Source organism: Lagopus muta, chromosome 9, assembly GCF_023343835.1.
Source record: "Lagopus muta isolate bLagMut1 chromosome 9, bLagMut1 primary, whole genome shotgun sequence".
In the NCBI taxonomy this organism is placed as follows: domain Eukaryota; kingdom Metazoa; phylum Chordata; class Aves; order Galliformes; family Phasianidae; genus Lagopus; species Lagopus muta.
In genome coordinates this window covers 11,371,489-11,392,681 of record NC_064441.1, presented here as the reverse complement: position 1 = coordinate 11,392,681, position 21,193 = coordinate 11,371,489, and the positions used below count along the sequence as shown (strand labels likewise).

Below are 21,193 nucleotides of genomic sequence, written 5' to 3'. Positions count from 1 at the left end.
ACAACAGTTTAGATGCAAGTTACTTTGTTAAAAGGGAAGGACGTGAAACTTGGAAGAAGTTTTTACTCTGAGCTGCCTCACACACAGTGATGACCAATTTCACGAAGAAACCTGCAGAAGTTGCAAAGCCACAATTCTGCAAGTTGTGTTTACAGTCTGCTTGTTTATTTTGCTCTGTTTGTTTTCTAAGAGATGCACAGGAAATTCAAAGTTTCACAGAAGGATTTCAGCAATATTTACACTAACAGTTCCAGAGAAAAAGCACCAAAAGCACTCTGAACTTGGGAATTAGTGAGGTTTTAACTGCACTTCACTGTGCAGAAAAAGTTGGTGCAGCCACCTGCAACGTTAGAGGTTTGCTTCCATTCACTTTAACTGCTTGTGACACACGCAATTTGCAGCATTTTTAGGGATCCTTCAGAAGGGAGATTTGTCCAATTTCTAATTAAGAGCAAAACCACTTCAGCTCACTCGTTAGGCACTGACACGCGGACTCACAACTAAAACACATTCCCCATAAATTGTTCAAATCCATAGCAACAGACGAGGAAAACGCGGCTGCACAGCACAGCGCAGCCCAGAAGAGAGGCGCCGCACCGCCGGTCGCTTCCAGGCCGGGCAGAAAACTCGTACAAAGTATGACAGAAACCGGCCGATCGGAACAGCACGTGTGTGAGCGCGGCGGCACGAGGGCTCCGACAACACAGCAAACCGCCTCCCCTCACCGACACCGCAGGCGGCAGCACACGAGAACCCGGCTTACCGATCAGCGCCTGGAAGAGGTTGCTCTGGAAGATGCCGATGACCCGCTCGATGGAGTTCCGCAGCTGCCGGTCCTCCGCCTGGCTCAGCTTGGAGCGGTACTCCTGCAGGAGGCGCAGGGCGCGCTGGGTATCTGCGGGCGGACACGAGACTCGCTGAGGCGACACAGGTGGGCGACCGCGACCGCGACCACCCCCGCGCCGCAGACCGCCCCACGCGGCGCGCCCGTCCCTTTGTCCGCGGCCGGGACCGCGCCCGGCCCGGCTGTGCGCGGCGCTCACCTTGCTTCCTGACGGGCATGGCGGCTCCGCCCGGCAAACTTTCGGCCCGACCCGGCGCGGGGCGGCAGCGGCGCGCACCCCCTGCCGGCCGGGCGCGGGGGGACCGCCCCGCCCGACCCACCGCCCCGCCGAGCGGCCGAGCGACCCTCCCGGCGGCTCCGCTCGGGGCTCCCGCCGCGGGGAGCGGGACGGCTCGGGGACGCGGCGGGCCGGGCGCGGGGCGGCTGTTGCGGGTCGGGCGGGGCTGGGCGCGCGCCGCCGCCGCCTCCCGCTCTCACCGCTCGGAAATTCCAAACTTTCCAGCCAAAATGGCGGCCTGGAGGCTGGGGGGGAGCGCGCCCCCCCCTCCCACGTGACCTGGCCCGGCGGCCGCCCAATCAGCGCGCGGAGCGGCCCGGGGCCGGTACCTAGGCGGTGGGGCGGGGGGGGGAGGAGGCAAGGTGAGCGCTAGGCGGCCGCCTTAAAGGGGCGGTGCGCGGCCGCCCGGCCCGGCCCTCCTTGGCCCCGCCGCCGCCGCTTTGTCCCGCCGGCGCTCGGGGCGGCTCCCTCGTGGCCCGCGGGGACCGCTGCGCCCGGCGGTAGCGGCGCAAGTTCTCCGTCGCGGCCGCTCCGCCACTCTCGAGGCAGGCGCGCCGCCACAGGTGCGCGGCTCCCGGTGCCGAGCGCCGCCCCTCGGCGGCACCGCACGTGCGCGCCGCGTGCGACAGCGGCGGTCCGAGCTCGGCCGGGGCTCCGCGGGAGAGGCTCTCCGGCGGCGGAGCGGGCAGCCAGCGCCGGGCGGGAGGAGAGTCCCTGCGGAGCGTTCTGAGCGCCGCTGACCGAGCGAATGTGTGCTAACGTGGGGGCTCGGGGCGATTCGAGGGGTTGCGCTGGAGCCGTTACTTATTTCTCACTAAAGCACTTGAAAACCCGCGTGCACGGCCCGTGTCCGGGAGGCAGAGCTGGAAGTCGGAGCCCGGCCCGAGCCAGCAGCAGACCCAGCACAGACCTCTGCTCTGCTCCAGCCCCGTGTTTGGTGTGCAGTTTGTACCAGGACTTCCTCCCGCAGCTTTCTGCAGTGAAACAGTCCACGTAGCTCCGTGAAGAAAACAGCACGCATTCAGTGTTAATGACATTACATTCCCATTTCCAACATTACCTATTTTCATAGCCTCAGGGATTTGGCAATTGCTGGTGCTGGTCCATGTAACTTCAGATGAAACCATCTTAAGTAAGGAGGGACATTGTCTTCCATCATTGGCCTCATCTGTTTTGCACTGCTTACAACAATACTGCACGTACTCTAAAAGGGCCCACGTTCCCCTTGATGTCAGAGGAATACACCTACACGAGGAGAGGAAGAGCAGCCCAAAGTTAGCCAGCAGAAAGGACATATCCATACAGTGAGGTTGGTTTGTTGACTGATAAAAAATTTATTACAAAGCTAAAATAAGAATAAAAACTTGTGATTAAACAAACTGCCATAAAGAAACGTTTTTTTCTTAATCAGGACTTGAAGGCTTTTTAAGTGTTAAGATATAATCCCTTAACGTAAGGTCATTGTGGTGGGGGTAGAGGAATAATCTCATATAACACCCTGAGATGGCATTTCTCACTTGTTACTCATGCTCCAGGAAAAAAAAGAAAAAAGAAAAAAGAAAAAAAAAAAAAAAAAGAAAGAAAGAAAGAAAAGATCAAAGAAGGGTCAGGATGAGAGATCAGTGAGTCAGGAAGCAATTAGCTGGGCCCTAGTGCACTTCCAAGTGGGGCTGATCTCAGCACTGCTGTTTTAGTTCCAGGGGACTTTTGTTGATTCCAATGAAACTTTAGAATATGGTTTGGAAATTCCAGCATGTATAGAAGATATCCTACGAACAGACCTTTCACCAACACACTGCATAAGGGTCTGTTATAGAACTGTCCTTAATTGCACACCTTCTTGCTGGCGCTCCAGCCCTGAGGAAATTGTTCATTCACACAGAGGAGAAGGAAGTGGGGCAATAACCAGAGGATCGTTTATGCCACTGCTCAAGCAACATCATTTAAAACAAACCATTATAGGCAGCATACAGAAAGGCTTGTGCTGCAATTGTGCAACAAGCACACAAGTCTGCATTATGCTGAGCTCAGCAAGTCCTGGCTCTGGTCCAGAATGACCCTCAGCAGAGGAACTCCAGAACAATTACACCAAGAAGCCTCCTGCCTCCATTGTTGCCCTCCTGGCCACAGATATGACCCAGAGTGTGACAGTCCCTGTCCCTGCCACTAAAGCCTTTCTTTCGCCACTGCTGCCAGCAGCCTATGTGGGACCCTGGGACAGTCCCCTGGTGATATTTACTCACATCAAGTTGGACGATCATACGGAAGGTTAGCATTGATTCTTGCAATACGCCACTTCAGCAAAATAATAAAATTGCTGCTCGTTGACGAGGAATGAGAGGAAAGAGCTTTTTGTATCAGGGTTGCTAATAAGAGAAAACAGAATAACAAGAACAGTGATCCTTTCAGTCTTATGCTTGTCATCTGCATAGTGCCCGAAGCCTAAAAGCAGCTGTCATACAGCACACAGTGCCGAGCTGTGGCAGCAGTACACCTCAGCAGACCTCCTGCAGCTGCAGAGAGATTTCACTTCACTTCCCCTGCAAAGTCAGCGCAACATTTCACAGCTAACCGGAGAAGCAATGAAACTAATGAAGCCTAATTTCCTCTGGCTGTTAAGGAATAAAGCCTGAGTGAAGTTAGCTCATTCATTATGCTGATCTGGATTCTCTGATGCCTGGTAAGATTGGATCATGGCTGCAGCCTTACCTTCCTGCTTTTCAGGGCAGCGTTTTTTAAAATTGTGATCCATAATTTCATGGGCTAAAAAGATACAGACAACTTCTGGATGAGTTCTGCTTAAAGAAAAGCATGCCATAGTAGTATGTGTCTCTCTGCAAAACTTCATGGATACATCCAGTTTCCATGAGGCTACTAAAAATTCAAGCTGTTATTTTCATTGCAGTGTGCTATTAGTGGCTGTCATACACACTCAGTTATCAGTCGAAGAACCAGCTCATCCATATCAGCTTTTCTATGGTGGGTAATGTAATTCACTCCCTATCACTCACAGAAGGATACAAAGAATTACAAGAATCAATACACTGTGCTCTCAGTGCCCTTTGACCTGAAATTATTCCAGTTGTTAAAATCAAAGTTTTAATTAAAAAAAAAAAATTTCATCTTATTTAATTAAGTCTACTCAGTAGAATCCTTATAAGGTCATCTTACACAGCTTTGATTCTTTGCTTTTCAACGAGGGAATGCAAGGAAGAATACAGGGCACAGAGAATCGTTTCCCAGTCATGCTCTTAAGTTACCTCTACGTCCAAAGTTTGTCCTCGTAAGTGAAATGCCTCTCAGTTTAAATGGGCACCTGAACACAAGCATCTAGCAATGTGTTGTTCTTATGGTTCAAGGGCCCAGCCGAGTGTGAGCAGCACACGAGCATGTTCCCGATTACAAGGAGAATGAGAGAGAACTGTTGCTTTGTGTTGTGCATTTTTTGGTTTGGTGTGATTTTATTTCCTCTCCAATCTTAAGTTTTCAGCCTGTGTACAGTTTGTGTTCTCCAAAGTTGTCTGAGTTGTTGCTGAATTAGGAGTTTGGTGCCTTGTGTATGATGTCATCTGTCCCTTCTCCTGCTCTTGTAATAAAGCATTCCTAGTAATGTTGGGACAACTCACCATCCTACAAAAGATGGAGTTCTGTTATTCTGTCAGCTTCAAGAACTAGAAAACTACGTGGAATGGAGTAACGTGTGACTTCACTTTTCAGATTTAAAAATAAAGTGTGTTTACTCTTGCCTAACATATAGAACAGCGTAACTGAAATTTCTATAAACGTGTAAAGTTCTGTTCCTAGCTGCTAATGCCCAAACGCTTTCTGGACAGGTACAAAATATGAGAAACAAGAGCCTGTGACACAATACTAGTTATAACCCTTAACAATTACTGCCAATACAACACACATCAACCTGGATCATCTTCCTCCGCACTTTCTGTAACCAGGACTGTGTTATATAATATCAGCTTAACAGCTTCTTAGTTGACTTCCTGATGTAAAGATAAACATCATTATATAACCTGCCTATTTTAACTTTGAGTCAAATGAAGCAGAGGGTGCTGCATTATGTGGAATGAGCCTGTGTGAAAACCCAACCTAAGAAGTAAACCTGTCAATAGAAGCTTACACCCTGCTCAGGAGCATTTTGCTGTGAAAAGCGCAGCAGTCGCTTTGGGTTTTGACTGATCACATGTAGTAACTGCGGTTAGAATGCTAGTTTGGGATTTTTTCTACAATCAGGCATTAGGCAATTAAAGTAAAATCTAGTCAGTTTAACTCTTACATTATATAAATGTTTGCGATCCCTCAAGCCGTAAGCACTGCTTGCTCTGTGCTGATTTTTGTGTCTGCAGGAGCTGCCCCAGAGTTGGGGACTGCCCTACATTGGGTTGGACATCTGTGCCTTAGCCATGCAGCCCATCAGCACATTGACATCACTGCATATCACATCCAGATACCTTTGTTTCCTCAGCATGAACAATGCAGCACTTGTGGCAGAGAGCACAGGGCTGTGCAGCCTGGTTAGATCCACAAACCTCTGCTGCCACTGTGTTGTCTATCACGTGCACCTGAAGGAACCCTTTAAATTTTGGGATTACAGAGACACAAAGGATTAGGTGAGTCAAAAGAACAGAAAGGAAGCTTGATGGTAGTGATTTCTTTTTGATGGAATCAAAGTCACACATGTCAGAAGTTGCCTTTGTTAGCAGCTAAGTATCACCTTACAAATGAGGTGTTCTCACAAGGCATTAGGAGATCACAGTTCTCACCAAGTACAGTTGCTGGCCTGCATCCCCACAGTACTTCCCAAGCAGCTCTGCCCTCTGCTATGCACAGGCTGTGCTGAGGACACCCAGATCACCAGCTCCCCACCTCCTACCTCCACTCCCTGCTGCTCAGTGCTGCAGAAGAGCTGTGCAGAGTTGCTGGAGACAGCAGCTCCACTGGCCCCCAGGGCTGCCTCTGTGGTGAGCAGGTAACTGGATTATCAGGCACACCTTCCTTTTCATGGGCTTCTCCTTACTTGTTTGTGGAGAAGCTTTGAGAGGATAAAGGTGACTGCGTGCAATAGTTATGTGAAGGAAAAAAAGCAGCACTAAAAAAGAATGCAAAAAGAACTCAAATGTTTTATCTTGTTTGGAATTTTATGAATCATTTATATCACAGGAGGGAGAGGCCACAGATGAATGAAGCTGAGAGGTGAGTCCTCTGGTGTCACAGCTCTGAGTGAGCAGAGAGAAATCTGTAAGGCTTTGCCTGGCTGAGTAAGCCCTGCAGATGAGAGGAGCAGCTCTGTGGGGTCACAGACATTGCCCACAGGAATGAATGAGCCCCCTCGTGCCCTTGGGTGAAGCAAGTGTTCAGTGGTGCTGAGCTCACACTAACTCTGCAGTGCCCCCATTCTCTTCTGTTTTACTTTGAGGCTCATTTAGTTGCAGGAAGTCCTTGTAAACCTGTGGTGTTTTCAGGACAGAACGTTGCTTGGAGCCATCATGCATTTTTTGTAATGCTTTTGAATCCCAGTGGTACTGTTTCTACTCTTATGGACATAAAAGAGACAGTCAGTATCAAAATGAACTTGTTATTGATTCACACACAGACTCCAGTTTGTCCTTTCAATAAGTTTCATGTGACAGATAGCTCATTAAGCCTTACAGCTTACATGTCCCTTTTCTTACTTAAATTCCCTGAAGTACTGTTGCAAGCTGAGTTCAATAGGAATTTAAACAGTTTCTGATACACTCCTGCTGGCCTCCTATTAGGCTCTCCATATTACTTACAAACACATCAACCTAAGCTGTTGCCAGCAGCTCGCATGGAAACCCAGCCTCTGCAGCCAGGCCCAAGGATCCAGCTGCATGCTTCAAAAAGGTGCAGGAAGCTGGCTGCAAACATCAGGCACACACACAGAGACAACAAACACTGTAGTACCATTCACTACTGATAATCCAGTGCTTCTTCTCATTCCATCTGTCTGCTCTTTGCCTCCAAAAACAATATTCGTGGAAATAATGCATGTTTTCTTCTTATTTTAAGATTTTTTTTTTGCATGTGGCAGGAAAATCTTCCACTGACTGTGAATGTTCTTTTTAAGGAAGCAAAAAATGGTGTCAAAGGCCATACTGCATTCCTTCCCAGGTGTATGCTATTGCAACAGCAGAGCACATGGAGTAACTAGTTTGTCCGATACCAAGATTGACTCATAAGGGCAACAAAAGTTGGAAGACAGGTGTATGCTTGCAGTTCTCACCCTATTTCCGTGATAATTTAGACATCTGATGGAAGAAAATATTCTTGTGATGCACAGGCTCCCAAGGATGAGAACCTTCCTCAGCTATGAGGAAGAGCAATATCTCTCCCAAAGGTGCACGGAGTTTCTGTTTAATGAAGGACTGCTGTGAGCACCCAGATCTTTGCACCAAGGGTGGGCAATGAGACTTGACAGAAGTCTGTGTTGCTGCTCTGGATTGAAGGACTTCTCATTACTTTCCTAATCAGAAATAGCTCAGTCTTCTCTGAGCATAACACAGGTGTAGAACATGCCTCACATTTCAGAGTCTCACTAAGGATTTTCTCAATTATTAATTAAAAGCTCATTTGATTATAAACTCTATCCCATACTGCAGGAGACATCTAGTTTCATCACTAACAGTTCATTCAGACTCCAAAGATACTGTCCTAAAAGCAAACAGTAGTCCAGAGAAAGAAAACTGCATCATTATTTATAGTATTGCATTACAATTCAGATGAAATTAACCAACTCCGTTTCTAATCTCTTTACAATATATGATGAAGCATGCTTGCCATGTTAGTTACTGTTGGCTAAGGCTACTTATGCAGGATATATCTTTGGCATGGTCCCAGTCAATTCCTGATGCATCTTTGCCTCTGTAGATACATTTTTTACTCCACCTTACCTTACTGTAACTGAAAATGATAATTCTGTAGTTAATCCCTGCACTGAGCCCCATGCTTATATTTATACCAGAAACATCTCATATCTTTGAGGAATTAGCAAACAAAGAGTGCCAGTTACTGTCTGTGACTGGAATTGGGTACTGTTTACTCACCGTATCTGTTTTCCAGAGGCTCACAGAACTACAAGCATCAAAGGGAAGCTGTGTGAGGACAATGCGGCCCCTCAGACCTCACATGCTTGATGCATTATGTGAGCTTTATCTCAGTTTGTGAGGAAACATCAGGTTCTGCTGCCCTGCTCTGTGCTGCAGCACTGCATTCCCTGCACCAGAATGCAATGCCATGCTGGCCCTAGTCCTACTGGTGATGTGGTCAGAGAGGTGTCTGCTTTACAGCTTCTAGGGACGCCCAGAAATGGCTCTATCCATGCTGTAAGCATTGGTAAGTAAACAATGTGGTCTACCCCAGTGAGTTCAAATTAACGTTTCCACATACTACGAGCACTTGCTGCTTTTTATAGTTTTGCAGTTGGTTATTTCAGTACACTGCTGGGATGGGTAGAAAGTATTTTTGAAAATGTGGAAAATTTATAAGCCTCCTCCAAGCACCCTGCAGATCTTACCAGCCCCACTCCTGGACCAGAGGGGTTACATGGCTGATGCCCACAGAGGAAAGCCGTCCGCCAGCCCCAGGCAGCCCCTGTCCAACCCTCACAGCAGTGGCACTGGTAAAACCCAGGGAACAGCTCCACAAGCACCACAGAATGAAATCATCAGCCTCACACCCCAACACGTTCTGCAGCGCTGGGTATTTAAAGCAACACTGGTACTGCACAGATCCCAGTGAATTCCAAGGAGCAGTGCTGTGCAGGCAGCACAAGGAAAGCTTTCCTCAGGCAGTCCTACTACACTCCTTAACACTGCCTGGGAAGGGCACAAGCATTTCCCATAGGGCATCTCAGATAGGATTGCTGATAAGAAGTGTCTGAGCAGCTTACTATGACTGCATCCACTTTTCAGGAAATGGGTGAGATGAACTTATTCCACATCACAACAAATATTTGAAGCCATACAAAACTGAACTGGGAATGGTCTAAACCAGCAGTAGTTTTGTGTGCCCCTCTGTGACTTTTCAGGTCAGGCATGCTTACAGTGGCACTGAAGAAGATCTACCTCCCCCAGCATTGTCTTTGGGCAGAGGAGTGAAGTAACACATTTTTACCCGGTGGGGGAGGTGGTTGGATTGTTTGTCCTAATGAACATTTCTGGCAGTTTTACGGTGTTAAATTACAGCACAACATTCCCTACAGACTCACATTGTTTCTTCAAAAGCTCTCACATGTGGCATATGAAGAAATAGTCCCCACTGCTTTCTCTGACTGTATTAGGGCACAGATAATCACTAGGTCAGGGAACACTTTCAAGGCACAGTGGTACATTGAATGCAACAGCAACTAACCAGCTCCAAAGCAGAGCAGTGCACCTACCCACCCCTCATTGGGTGTGGGATTACTCTCCTTGTCACCTAACACTGACAGCATTGGGGTACAGCTGCAAAAACAGCACAGCTTCTGCTAGGCTCATTACAACTTTCTTTTAAGCACAACCTGGGGTTGCTGTTTTTAATTTGGTATGTAACACATCTCCTGCATTGGCCCTTTACAGAAAAGGGAATAGCTATTTTTCCTCTACTTTTATTGGCAAAAAGAACTGTCAAAGTTCACACACCGCCTACAATGTGCTGAGGAAGCAAAATGACAGCCTTGCCTCATGCCCAGCTGGGATCAGAGCCCATGCAGCTGAGGGGCTGATGGTGTGGATAAGTCTATGTCCCTCTTTCTTGAGTCCCACTGGCCTGGCTTAATCCCCAGGATGTGCTGTAAAGATACGAGTGTGCTCAAAGAATGCCTGCATCCCTCCAAAGGCCACACAACAGCTGCCATCAGTCTTCTGCAAACATCTAGGTACAATATGCCTCAAAATAAGAAATGTCAGTGCATCCATAAAACTAAGAACAGAAAAAGAGACATGCATATGCAAATTGTTATGTAGAACTGCCTAAAGTTCTCAAGAGTTTACATGGAAGACAGAAATCTGAAATCTCACAGATTTTCAGCATGACTCAGGGGGCATCCAACCAGTGAGCGTGACTCATGGGCTGCGTAGGCATATAAAGGTATGTGGGTAGGCTTCTGGAAACCGTATGGTTTCTTGCAGGAGCTGAATCTCAGTGAAAGGGGTAGCAGGGAGAAGAAATGTGATGTTTTATCTCTGTAATGCAATGGGAAGCACAGCAATGGCAGCAGAACAGCAAGGTCCCAGGCTACAACAAAGATTCACTCAAATACCACAGCCACAAGATGTGAAATAAAGACACTACTTACCCTGAGAAAGCCTCAAACAGGCAGGAATCTCCATTGAGATGCCCCCACCTCCACCATCAGCCCTTAAATGAGGTCTGGGTAGGGTGGATCTTGGCTACAGCCCTTGTGGTCCCTCAGGTACACTGCATGCACCTGAGCTCCCCTGGATTGGTCCTGCCTTCCCACCAGGTGCTCAATCACTGGTTCAAGAAGCATCTCAGTATTTCTGCTACAATCCTACAGTGAGCTACTTGAGCACTGCCTGTCTGAGCATTCCTGACAGAATGAAGCCTGGCAAGAGCTGGCTTCCATCAGCATGGCAGAACACCTCTGCTTTGCTGAGGAGTGGGGTCTGTTTACAGGAGAAGCCTTTGGAACACATTGAAATTTAAGGGGGTGAGAGGCAATTATATTCCCAAATAGTTTGTTTTCGTTGAAACCAAACTTTAAAGAATTCTCTATCGGAGGCCATACTCTGGCAGAACAGGGACATCATGTGGGTCTTTGTGAAAGCAGCTGGAAGTCATTTCATTTGAAGTCTAAAAATGTTTCAAACTGAAGAGCCAAACTTAGATTTCCAGCAAGACATCTACTCCATAGATGCCAAAGGAGCATTATTTGTTTAACCCAGTCTAAATGCATCATGAAATACTATGATTAAATGTTAAGGTGGGCTTCTCTGATCAAAGAAGAACTGCAGTAGCCAATTCCTGGCACAAGACAGGGTGCAGAGCTGCCATCCAATGAGAACAAGAGAAGTATGACAAGCTGCTGCACCACTGGGGAACTCAGGTCTCCTTTCCCAAGAGTCAGCAGAATTCACGTGGTGATTTCCCTTAGGGTGGGAAGAAACAAGCAGCTAAAGCTGAGTCATGAGTTTTGTGGCTTCTTGTGAGGTAGGGCAGGTGCTTTTCAAAGGTGGACTGCGCACAACAGCCATACACTGCCCCTTCTTATTATGTAAAAGCAGACTGCCAACTATTTCCTGAAAAAATAAATTGAAAAGAATGGACATTTTTCTATGTTATTTTTCCTGTAACAAGATCTTCCTCACTCCAAATACTATAGAAAAAAACTGAAAAGGGGAAGCAAAATATGAAATATACTGTTCACAAGGAAAATTTTTATTTAAGTCAGTCTCACTGCAACATAGCATCTGCTGGAGATGGTGCATTTGCTCCTGTAGCTTCAGTCTCAAGTCCAACAAGAGCAGGAGGCCAGTGAGGAAATCAGAATGGATTCATGTGTCTTTTGTCAGCCAAAGGTATGTGGCAACATGAGGCTTACATCCTGCTGGATCTCGTGGCTGCCTGCTGTCTGGGGAGATGTCTGAGCTGATCTTACCTGTGCTCACAGCAACCTGAGCTGCCTTGGAGCTGGGGAAACACTTTCTCTGCATTGCACAAATGCTCCTTGGAATCCCTCTCCAAACAAAAATGTTCCAAAAATGGGACTGCTTTACCTGAAAATATCCAAGCCCATGAGGATATCCAAGTAGAGGGATCTGTGTTAGAGATTTACACTGGAGTGTTTCACCTAGGGCTCTCTCCATGGCTTTCATAGAGATGGAAAATGCTATTCTCAGCACAGTAGAGGATATCCTTAGATAGCACAGATTGAGTTGCTCTGCTCTGGGACTAAGTGAGAATTTTGCCAATAAATATCAGTAGATGAAGATATGACCCTTCTGCCAACGCTGCTTTTGCATCATAGCAGGCTCAGGGAAGGAGAAGAGACAACCGTCTTGATCTAACAATGCAAGAGAAAAAATGGAATGACAGAAATAAAACACTGGTCTCCAAGCTGTCAGAACATCTCCTCTGCCTTGAGGCCAAGCAAGGAGACAGCAGTGGGAGAGCAGGACACAAGAGGACTTCAACAGCAGTGATGAGCCATCAAAGTTTACTTCCAAAAACCAAAGAAAGAATGGATGCTGAAGAGTGAGCCCCACGTTTGTGTGCCTGTCAGGGCACTCGTCTGCTGTCTCCTGTCAGCCTCTAGGGAGGAGGCAGCGAGCGTGGGCTCCAGCATGGGTCCTGCATCTCATTCACTGTGATTGATGCACTTTGTGCTTCATTCTTGATTTTATGAGATCAGGCCTTTGCAGAGTGCTATGCTATCAAATAGACAAGCTCTGTAAGCCTTACAGGTTTTGGATGGTAATCTTCCTCCTCTTCTGATGCTTGTCTAAATAAGCAATTGAATTAATTAATTTAACCTTAAGGCAATAAAGATGTCTCTGTGAGAGCTTGAACACAACCAACAGTTAAATAAACTCCATCTAATTACATCTCATTTGTATGCAATTATCGGTGCCAGCAGGGCTGGCCAGCTGGGTCCGGCCTCCAGCAGAGGGGCAGTGCTCTGCTCTGGGCCTGCCAACCTCCTTCCTCAATCCAGCATGGAGCTAGGAGGGGAACCCTGCAGCACACGGCCCAGGACGGCTCTATACAGGCTCTGCTCTGTGAGAAGGATCAGAAGGCTCTGATGTGAGATGAAGATTTGTCTTTCGACCTCTGTGGTAGGTTAATCAGTGCTGATTACAAACCGAATACAATCTCATTAATTTGCAACACAGAATAACAAGAGCTGTACAGCAGAGAGCAGCCCTGCATCCTTCTCCTTCAAGCGTGAAATTCCCACATTTCTTAGCAGCATGGCAGGAGGCTGTTTAGGAAGAAACCAGCATGTAGGTCTGGTAAGGGCCAAAAGCAACTGAGCAGCAGATAACAGCTACCTGATGAATAGCACTGGAGTTTTATGCTGCTTTTCCCTTTTAAATGTGACCACGGTTCATGTGCAATTCAGTTTGTATTTCCTCTTCCCAGTTGGAAGGGAGAGAGAGCAGATCTACTGAGCTGAGGATTTCTGTGTGACTGTCCCTGATGGATGATGGTCACATAAGCTGGCTGTCTTAGGGATTTCACGTAAGCTGAAGCTTGGAAGGCTGAGCTACACAGAAGCAGCATCAAAGCACACCCAGGAGCCCAGAATAAGAAGGAGAAGCAGTCACACAGACTGAAGTGGCTCAGAAGTGCTAGAACTGGGCAGCAGATTAAATATATATTGCTGTGAATATGGTCTGAGCTTAAACCAGCTCCAGCGAGATATCCTGCAGCATGCCACCCTTAGGGATCAGCAGCCTGTGCAGGGGGAGAGGTGGGCAGAAGGCACAGGCTATCTTTTTTGGCATGCAGCCCTCAAAACACATGGCTCATCCCTCCTTTCTTGTGGCCAGGCAGCAATGCAAACAAAGAACCAACTCACCCCGCCTCCAGGTCACATTCAGAAATATCATAGCCCAGATATTTAGCATAGACACACCTGTACGTGAAGACTCACAGCTTTGCCTTGCAGCATGCCATGGAGCAGCATGGCTGGGGCACAAGCAGGCAGATGTGCTGCACAGACCGGTGTGGGGGCACAGATTCAATCAGCGGATGACAGGCATGTTTTGGAAAGGTCATCCTCCCTGATAATGTGTGAAATATGTCACCTCACTGCTAAACCCAAACCGACATGCTTACCTTTCAGCTACTGTATTTTAAAAAGCAATAGTCAGGTGAGGTACACAATGCCAGTTACCCCAGAAGGAGCAGAAAGCAAAGCTTAGAGTCTCCTAAGCAGTTTATAGGCTACATAGGCTACATGTTATGCTTCCGTGCCTCCTTTATGTAAAGCAAAAACCTGCAAAGTCCTTCATCTCCGGCACCCTTGGGAGCAGCACTGCCACACGGGTCGCCGGGTCGGCACCAGCAGCAGAGTGTGGCTGCAGTCATGGCATGTTCGTGCCTTCCTCCTTACGTGTTTGGCGTCGGCTCCTCCATCAGCACGGGGCAAACTGCGGGACTGCATGGCTGTCCCTATGCTGCGCATCACGGTCGCACCTCACTGTGGCTCAGCATCCCTGCGATCAAGGGACTTTTTATCTGGATGAGCTCCGTGTAACTAGGCTGAAATACATCGCACAGGAGTGAAAGTAATCCTAATAGGAAGTGGGGGAGTGTTCGCAGCAAGAAACCTGCTCGGCGCCTCTGTTGGAGATGGCCGGACACAATTCCCTTTGCAGCTCAGCGTCATTCATATGTAAATCAAAGCCAGTTCAAAGGCTTCTGCTGAATTCTTGATTCCCCCTGACTCTGGCTTTCAGTTTTCCCCATTATGCCAACAGCTTAGTCAGAAGTCTTTTAAATCACCGGAAACATCTTAATTATATAATTAACCAGAATGCGAATATCTGCGAGCTGCCACAAGGGCAGGATTGGGCTGCCCAATTTTGGGCACGGTGGGAGCTGTGTGACACTCTGGTTTTCAGCCAGGGCCTGAAGGTAGAAGGTACAGCTGTGACTCTGCCCATTCCTCCAAGGACATGGCAGCCACCAACTGCTGCTCCTGGAGATGGCTTGTGAAAAACTCAGTTCAGCACAAACTTCTTTGTTTTAGCTTAAACTGGAAAGAAACAGAGGTCTGATTCTGCATTCTGGGATTTTGACACAGAAGGGAACATGCAAAACTGCAAGTGGAGTGGAGAAAAATACATTTGGTTGTCACTTCTGGCAGCCCTCAGAGCAACCTGTGTACCACTGGGGATAGCAAAGAAACGGAAAGGGGCATTCAGATATATGAGAAAGAGGAGATCCCTTTTACAGAGAACATGGGATAATGGCAGGGCAGAATGACCCCTGGCTAAGTTAACCCTTCGCTTGGTTTTCAATAGGAAAACAATAACGATGAATATGAAGAAAAGGCAAAACAGATAACAGGATATCTAAATACTGTGTAAAAAGCAGTTTTGGTACTTGGGATGGATTTACATGACCTCAGAAACAGCTGTATCTGAATGAGTCTCTCATGTCTGGGACATTTCAATATGACTTGGAAAAAGATAATGTTAAGGCAGAAGCAGGGAAGCAAGCTCGAGCTCCAGTGCTCTGGCTGCAGCAGGAAGCTAGGTCTTAAATTGGGAAAGAGTCAGAGATAATGGGAAACACAAGAACATTAAATATGGACTTTGCAAAGAGAAATGTTGTCAGACTTTATTCTTTCTTCCTTTGAAAGTCAAAAGGAAGCCCCTTAGAGCTCATCTCTTTGGACTTCAGAGAAGTGGCTGACATGGCATCAAAGGGAGATCAGCAAACTGGAGACACTTCTGCTAAAATGCATTACAAAGCAGGAAGGAACCAAACCAGCTCCAGGGGCAGCGATGAAAAGCAGTGCTGATGGAGGGAGGGTGAGTCTGGAGAAGAGTGAATGATGCGGGGCCTTAAGGGCTGGCTGCTGAGATTCACATTTCCATGTGTGGCACAAGAAGTGCCAGCTGTTCCACAGCTCCCAGGTGAGCAGGGGTGCTCCTGGCAGCACCGGCCCCTACCACGGTCCTCACACACTCAGGGCCACTCACCAAGCCGATGACACAGGCGTTGATTCACGGTGGTCAGAGCCCTTGGCTCATAAAATAGGAGCTTGGGTTTCCTGCCTTTCATCAAGTCAGGAGCCCTTCAGATCCAGCTCATTGAAGGAAGATAACATCTCTTGGCGCGCGCTCTTTCCTCACTTATAGGTTAACTTCATTGTTCAGCCTCTGCACAGCACATAATACGTCTCACCCCTGGTAATCTCCAGCAAATTTCCCGACTGATGTGGATGGATACCAGCCAGGCACCACCAGTTATGATGTAAGGGAGTTTGTTAGCTCTGTGCTCCATTTTTCTCTCCAGTTTCTACCACCAGCACCACACCATGGGACTGCACGAGTGCCTGCAAGTGCTGGAAGTAGCCTGGCTCTTCTCTCCTCTGGTTCTCCTTAGGGACCATGCTCAGGAGTGCTTACAGCCAGCATCAGATGCTCCTATTCTGTTAGATAATAGCACAACACTAGCAAAATCAGTGCAGTTCAAAGAAATTAAGGAGTATAATTTTAATTAAAATTATAAACTAATGAATCAGGTTCCCAAGGGACACAGTAAAATATCTACCACTTTCAGTGCAAGGCTAATTGTACAGCCAGAAAACTCAACAACCATCAGCGTGGAACAGGCGTGGGAACAACAGACATCTCTGCACCTCCTACCGAGCCCAAACTTCTCTGCATCAGCCAACCTGGGCCTTCCTCCATGGCTGCTGTGGATATTTGCCAGCGGCTCCCCATCACAATTTAAATAGATGTGGTCAACAACAGCTCACTCCTCACCCCCAGGCTGTACCCTTTATAGCCAGCCATCTCCTCATCCCCACAAGCTTGCTGCTGCCTGCTGGAGGTGTAGCGCTTTGTGTCACGCTGCCAGCTGAAAAGCCTTTTGCTGCTGTCACTGAGCCTTACAAGGAAGCTCAGTGAGATGTGGAAGTGCCTTTGCAATTCAGAAATGCAGCGCTGAGCCTAAAAAGCACATCCTGACAGAGGGCATTCATCTGCAGAAAGGGGATTGAACCAAACTGGGGCCGTGTTGTGTTCACCCGCAGAGTACCAGGGCTGATCTACCACAGCAGAGGTGAGAGCAGGAGCAGTCCTTTTGCTTTCTGGTCCCCCAGCAACCATGATGCGAGGCTGTTACAGAGCAGTGCTGAATAGTAACTAGAAATGCAGCACCTCTGCTCTGTCAGACTGCTGCCAGAACACCTAGCTCAAATCAGTGCAACGTAACTCTGGTCTGCAGCACACACGAGAAGTCACAAGGTAGGAATGCAGCTCTGATTTGAATCACTAAAAGCTTCCTGATTTACTTCCTATTGGAAACAAGCTGAAGATGAGGATCTCAGGAACAAAGACAGCTTTCCTCCCAGCTGGCTTTAAAAAGACCAAATAGGATCGCACCAGTTCACAGTGGAATAAAGTGTTATATTGGCACCTTTGGAAGTCCACGAGTTCATCAGCTCTGAAGAGCAGTGGTCCTGGGGAGCAGCAAGGAGATGTATGAAGGCAGATGGAGACCCAGGCCATCTGGGGCTGCCATTCGCACTGCACTGTCTGCAAGCATGCGGATGGAGCCAGCCCTTCCAGATGTGGTTTCACAGTGCAGACCAGTTTAGCTTCATTTTTCCTCTCATGCCAAAACACTATTCCTATTCCTTCAACATAGCTTTTCTCATGGAAAATGTCTTTATAGAACCCACAGTAATGGCTTCTTTTTCTGGCGGATCTGAACTGCCATGGCCTATCATATACGTCTTTGGAAAAGGAATAAAATTGGCAAAAGGTCACACACAAAAATATATGGATGTCATTCATACTGAAATCTCTGTGATGCTGTAGCTGTGCATATTTGGGCAGGGAAACCAACAGACTCCGAGCAGTGATAGAAAGGAGCAGTGAACTGTGCTGCTTCAGAAGTTTCACGAAAATAATTCCTTCCTGGAAAGTTGGATCGCAATCCAGGATGAGGTTTGCGCAGTACCTACAAAGGAAAGCTTTCTGCCGGGCTACTAATCAATTAACTTTATTTGTGCAAGCTTTGCCTAAGCAAATCCAGCTGTGCTGCCTGCAGAACTCCGTGCGATGCCCTGAGCATCCTGCAGTGCTGGTGGCTGGGCAGAGCGCTGGGGCACAGCTGGCCATGGCTGCTCTCCAGCACATGGGGCTCCTCACTGGGCAGGGGCAGACTGGTGTCAGCAGGGAATTGGGGCCTGGCAGGGCAAGTGGAGGCAGTAACTCCTGTTGTCAGGAAGGAGCTAGAATTAGGTAGAAAGAAAGAAGCTTTGTGTGGGTGGTGAGAGGAAAAAGGGCAGAATAAGGAGACAAGGATAAGAATCTGCAAATCACGCAAAACCAGTTCTGTGTCAGGGAGTGATTAACTCACTCTTTTTCTAGACACGGAGTCATGGTGCTGATCCAGAAACATCCCATCTGACATAGGGTGGATCTCGGCATCCTGAGGGGGTTTTGTTTTGGATTTTCAGTGTTTTTTATGCATAGCTCTGTCACTGCAGATGGATGGATGTGAACGTTGCCTCCACTGCATGTCCCAGTCTGTTGGGAAAGGCACAGACCTAGTGAGAGCCAGTGCCTGGCAAAGCAGATCAGGACAGATCTGGTCGCAGACATCAGCCTCCTCAGACCAGCATAGCAAGGAAGGGGCAGCTCTTGGTTTTCCAGACGTCTGCAAGACTCAGCTAAAAATAGAGTTCAGAGGACCTCACACTTTGTCCTGTGAGCAGCAGTCAAAAGCTTTGATGTACACTTTCACACGTGAGAAAGGGCATAACCACCCTGCATTTAGTGAAGCCAAGGACATGCAAAGTCTGCTGCTGGGAGAAGAAGGTTGTTCCAAAGCAGAGAAGACAGGCAGTTATTATTCTGTCTATACGGGATTAATTAAATAACCCCAGTCTGCAAACCCTAACTTGAAAATGTTCCCTGTCACACAATGTGCCAGCCCAGAGCTGCATGAAATAGAGAAAACCCATTATGAGTGACTAAAACCATTGGAAACTGTGGAAATATTGCCTCGGGCTGCAAGGCCCTTTCCTGTGGAAAGAAAATTTTGCCGTTGTCTATTAATACTGCTCATGGCTAAGAATGAGCGCTCATACGCTCTGGGTTTCATCAAAGAGGTTTTCATATAGGCTGTTCTGAAGTGAATACAAAAGGAGAAAATTTCCTTCCTCATTATTCTGAAGTTTTCCTACCTCTCCCTCCTCTCCCACCTTGTGCATCAGGCACAGGGGAGAGTGAGAACCTAAAGAGCAGAACATCAGTGTGTGGGCACGAGCAGCCATGTGGCACGGAGGACCACCATTGGATTCTCCAGGTATACAGATTTCTGGACTAAGAAATGTAAGGAGGTGTTATGAGAACACTGGTTCCATGCAGAAACAGCCCAGGCTAGATCTTGCTGCTAATGGAAGGAATTACATACAATGGCTGCCTGAGACAGCAGGCCCTCACCTGGGGGCTGCACAAACAGCCTCCTTCAGTACAAGGCAAGGGTGCTTTTGTCTTCCTGTTCTGGGCTGGCTGGCTTGGGTAACCCAAGCAATGAAGGCCACCTCCACATCCTCAAGGATGCAGTGAGGGTGCTGTGCTCCAGGGTGCAGGAACACCTGGTCTGCAGGTGCTGGCTATGGGGAGCTCTGTCCTTTGGAATGCACCAAAACCCCATGCTTAGAGTGAGTCATTTATGACTGCTAAGTCCCAGACAAAACAGATGAGCTCAGCAGACAGAGGGCAGGCCCATGAACATCTGTTTGTAGCCATCCCACGTGTTAAAATGGCACTGCTGTGCTCTGGCATCTTAATGGTTTGGTATTAGGGCAAAGCCACACAGCAAGCAGTTAAACAGTTTTCTTGTCTCATGGAGAAATTAAATGTATCTGTGGCTCTTGCTACGTACAGGATGGAGCTCATTGTAAAGGTAGTTAGGGGAAACATACTTGAAATAAAGAGCCTTGTTGGTTTAAATTTGAGATATTACTAGTGTTAAACCGAGAGAGAAGTGCTGGCCTTCTGCACCCTCTGCATCCCACTGGAGCTGCACATGACCCCATGCTTGGCTTCCCACCCAGCTGAGCCATGGCCATGGCCAAGCCCTGAGGCACCGGGTGCTGCCGGCCCTTGGCTGAACAGCACTGCCCAGAGCTGCTGCCCTGTCTGAGGTCTGCCAGGCACAGCTCTGCTCACCCCCACTGCTGCCAGGCCCCTCAGTGCCTGTTTGGGCTTGATCAGCAACAAATGACCTTTATTGCACCCAAATTAATCCCGCTCCTTGAAGTTATTGAGAGGGCAGCCGTGATCAAAGGCGAACAGGACGCTGCTGGTGGAAACAGCCAGCAGTGGTGTGCAGACACAGGGATGATGTAGACTGGGGTGAAGATGAAGAAGACACCGTGGCACCTCCTGTGGTCCATTGTTCAGGACTTCAAAGAGCCGGAGACCTGCAGCAGTGCTACTAGCTGCTATCTTCCAGCAGCAGCAATTATGGGCTGAATGAGGCTCAGAGGCAGTGACTGCAAAGGGCAGGAAAAGCTGCTCCTTTTTGGTTGTTTCCCTGATTGCCTGTGTTGCCATTATATCCGCCCCTCCAGGATACGTCTTTTAATCCTCCGAGCTGATCTATCCCCATGAATATTCACAGTCTATGGCACACTTATTACTGCTGCCTGTCCGAAGCTGCTATCAATCATGTCTTATTCTTGCATGCAATTCCCAGGACTTCATCTAAAATGCAGATGGGAAACATGGAAAATGTAAAGAACCAGGAGAAAAAAAAGTTAAAGTCAGTAAGTGCTGAAGTAGGGGTTCCTGGTTCAGTTTCCTATTGATTTTCACATTACTGATCCTGGAGTAGCAACTGATCTGTCAGCATTTGCTGAAAGGCTGCATCTGTAGCATTGTCCCATCTCATGCACAGGAGCTGTTCAAACCCCCAGCCACCGTCACAGCACAGCCCTGCTCTCCCTTCACTGCTGCCTTTCCCAGAGACAGCAGCACGGTGGGGCTGGGCTGGTTGCTGTACAGCAGATGCTGCCCTGCAAACATTGCTCATCCTCATTGCTGCTGGACTGCTTAAAATTGGAGGGGAAGTTTGGTGCAGGCGGGAGGACTGAGCAGGAACAGAAGAATGTGCAGCTGCCTTTTGGGTACAAATCACTGTACATACAGTGACTCGCTTTCCTATTTTGAGGGCAAGCTGACCTTTAACTGCTGCTTGTTCAATACCGTGTTAGTAGTACAGCTCAGTGGCTGCACCGTGTGCCTCATGAGCCACTCAGCGATGCTGGGGCGTGCCATAAGGGTGGCTGGTGGCACACAGACGAGGGAATTTGTCAGTGTATGAATGCAAGAGGGCAACGT

The 21,193-nt window shown here is 48.0% G+C and overlaps 1 protein-coding gene across 13 annotated transcripts in view; it reads right to left on the bottom strand.

The window, feature by feature from the left end:
• The window catches only part of DLG1 (discs large MAGUK scaffold protein 1), a 130,059-nt gene extending 128,911 nt beyond the window's left edge, over positions 1-1,148 (bottom strand). For all 13 annotated transcript variants that reach the window (XM_048954320.1, XM_048954322.1, XM_048954324.1 and 10 more), the window contains exons 1-2: positions 1,044-1,148; positions 764-895 (exon numbers count right to left, since the gene is read on the bottom strand). In XM_048954320.1, the coding sequence (XP_048810277.1) occupies positions 764-895; positions 1,044-1,062 (151 nt within the window). In that variant the 5' untranslated portion in view covers positions 1,063-1,148. The remainder of the gene's footprint in view (positions 1-763; positions 896-1,043) is intronic.
• Between the last annotated feature and the right edge of the window lie 20,045 nt (positions 1,149-21,193).